This window comes from Lichtheimia ornata (genome assembly GCF_029851405.1).
Source record: "Lichtheimia ornata isolate CBS 291.66 chromosome Unknown scaffold00309, whole genome shotgun sequence".
NCBI classification, from domain to species: domain Eukaryota; kingdom Fungi; phylum Mucoromycota; class Mucoromycetes; order Mucorales; family Lichtheimiaceae; genus Lichtheimia; species Lichtheimia ornata.
In genome coordinates this window covers 1-2395 of record NW_026695628.1, presented here as the reverse complement: position 1 = coordinate 2395, position 2395 = coordinate 1, and the positions used below count along the sequence as shown (strand labels likewise).

The 2395-nt window shown below is 43.8% G+C and overlaps 1 protein-coding gene across 1 annotated transcript; it reads left to right on the top strand.

Annotated features, from left to right (window-relative positions):
- Window positions 1-2047: 2047 nt before the first annotated feature.
- Window positions 2048-2395, top strand: O0I10_013199 (uncharacterized protein; the record flags this gene model as incomplete). Its single annotated transcript, XM_058493007.1, has 1 exon — window positions 2048-2395. A coding segment is annotated over one exon (348 nt), but the record flags the coding sequence as incomplete, so codon positions are not given.

Genomic DNA, 2395 nt, shown 5'->3' with positions numbered 1-2395 from the left:
AACGCTTCTCTTCTTTTTCTCCCACCTTTCCTTATTCCATTCACGACATCCCAATCAAGGTAGGTAATGTGTTGTCAAAGAGTGCTCTTGTTGACTGTGAGGTAACATGCATTGTCAAGGAGTGAGAGTGTGTCCAAGTGCTGAGGAATGGAGCGTGGTGGGTGATCGGTTGTTGCCATGGCGATATCGCTGTTTCCTCTGTTCGTTGCTATTCCCGCTCCATGCTTGGTGTCAACAGGTACATTCAGAGTCCAATGTTGCAGCACAACTTGTTCCATTGACGCGTCAGCTTGTATAGAGGGCAAGTTTGGTTTCAAGACGTTGACTGGTTTGGCGTTTTGTTTCGGCTCAACTATACTACACCATGATTTTCGGGTTTCCAGTAACCAACAACAACGGGTCTTTGTGTATATGGAAAAGGCAAGTACAATGAAACAAACAATGAAAAGGGTGTTTTATTGTGTGTGTGCTAATAATGAATTGAATAGGTTTCTTTGGTCAGGCAATGCAACTTGGGGCATCATCATCATCTCTTTGGGTTCAAGTCCCAGCCTGTATCAAGTGGCCGCTGCGTCGCTCTGCACTAGCCAAGTGTGCTGGAAAGGCTTCTTGGAACGCGTCCAGGGCTCTATAGGCCTGCGTTGAGTTGAGGATGGGTCGATGACGATGGATTTTTGGAAGAGCATGGTCACCGTGTTGAGGTAAAAGGGGATTTGCAACAGCTTGTGAATGTGTTGACATCAGTGTGAACCAACACGCTTTTCTCGTGATAGGCTCGTTCTTTCCCTTTGAGGATTTCTTTTCATAAGGTGTGAAATGATGGGAAGGATTGGGGATCATTATTTCTTTGGAGAGGATGAATGAGGACAACGATGAACCTGGACTCTACGTAAGTGATGTCCTTCCTTGCCATGGATCGAACTGGCCTTGCGTGATTCGTGCAGTGCTTTCTCAAGAACAAGGGATCGCCCGACGTTGCTCGTATGGTGGTGATTTAGTTTGTGAATTCCTTCTGATTTGCTTTCTTCCTTGGAGAGGATCGCCTAACGGTATAACAATTCGTCATCATTCCCGGCATCGTATGGTCTAACTTGCTTGATTTCTTATTTATAGAGACGACGATTACGATGATTACCACATACACAGCAATGGCGATTACGATGATAACGACATTCACAACAATGACAATGATGACGACAACGAGATTCAAAAGGAAGCCTGCAAGATCCCATTCTTTTCAACTTGTGTATTTTTTGGATGCTTGGTGTGACGGATGAGATTGACGACTGGTGACGAGTACGAGTAGGAATGATGACGGAGGACGACTACGACGATGGTGGTGGCAATGTACAGTACATAGCAAGATAGCTAGATGAAATAAAGCATTGTTTATTTATTACACGCTTGTTGGAGGTTGCTAGCTTGTGGATTACATACTATTGTTTCGAAGATGGAATAATAAAGGTGGTCCGGTTATCGGTCATGCAAGAAGTACATGGCTTTGTGATACAATAAGGAGGAGTGGGAAGTGGGATGAGCTTGAGAAGAGAAGAGATCCCTCCATTGAGTTTCAGGATGAGTGACTCATTCAATATGTATATGTATCTTTTTACATATACAAATTGGTTTATGCAGCTCGACTTTCTTCTACATGCAAATGTGATACATACCTTGACACACATTCATTATTGAATGCTGTTTTACTTACGTATCTTCACAAAAGGCAATCATCATCATCATCCATTTGTGCAACAATCTATCAAGGACGTGTTTGTGTAACCACCACATGTCATTTCACTCAGCTCTCCATCTTTCCGTTAATGCAGCCGACACCATTCACTAGGAAAAAGCAACTTGATCACGCTTACAGCGAGCATAGGTAAAACATAAAGACGCCTGTATCTCCAAACTTTACAATGAAATGTGGGGTTTTTAGTAGAGCAATAGGCTCGGCTTGGCCAACAGCACCTTGTGTGAAAGTTTCGCGTTCAATGTCGTAAACAGCCCAAAAAATATTTTTTGTCGTCGTCATCGAAGAGGTCGACCCATGTCTTCCGCGAATTCAATCAAATCGCCTGATAAGGAAACAGGCACCCAATCTAGTACACCACCTATATCTTATGCGAGAGCTGCTCGCGTTCAACGTCCTACTGCAATTCGAGAATCTTTGACCAGCAATGCACTTGACAAAACCACCCATTCCAATGTGTGGAAAGTTGGTGGATCCCCTGCTTCGTGCCCGAGTTTGTTTTTTGACTTCACTTCTCGCACCGAAAACCGTTCAACACTTCTTCGTCACATAAGTGAAAGCTATCCCGATAACTGTGGTGCACGTCTGCACTCAGATCATTCACGCCGTATTGTTGAGCTATTCATTGATGATTCATCCTTGTAC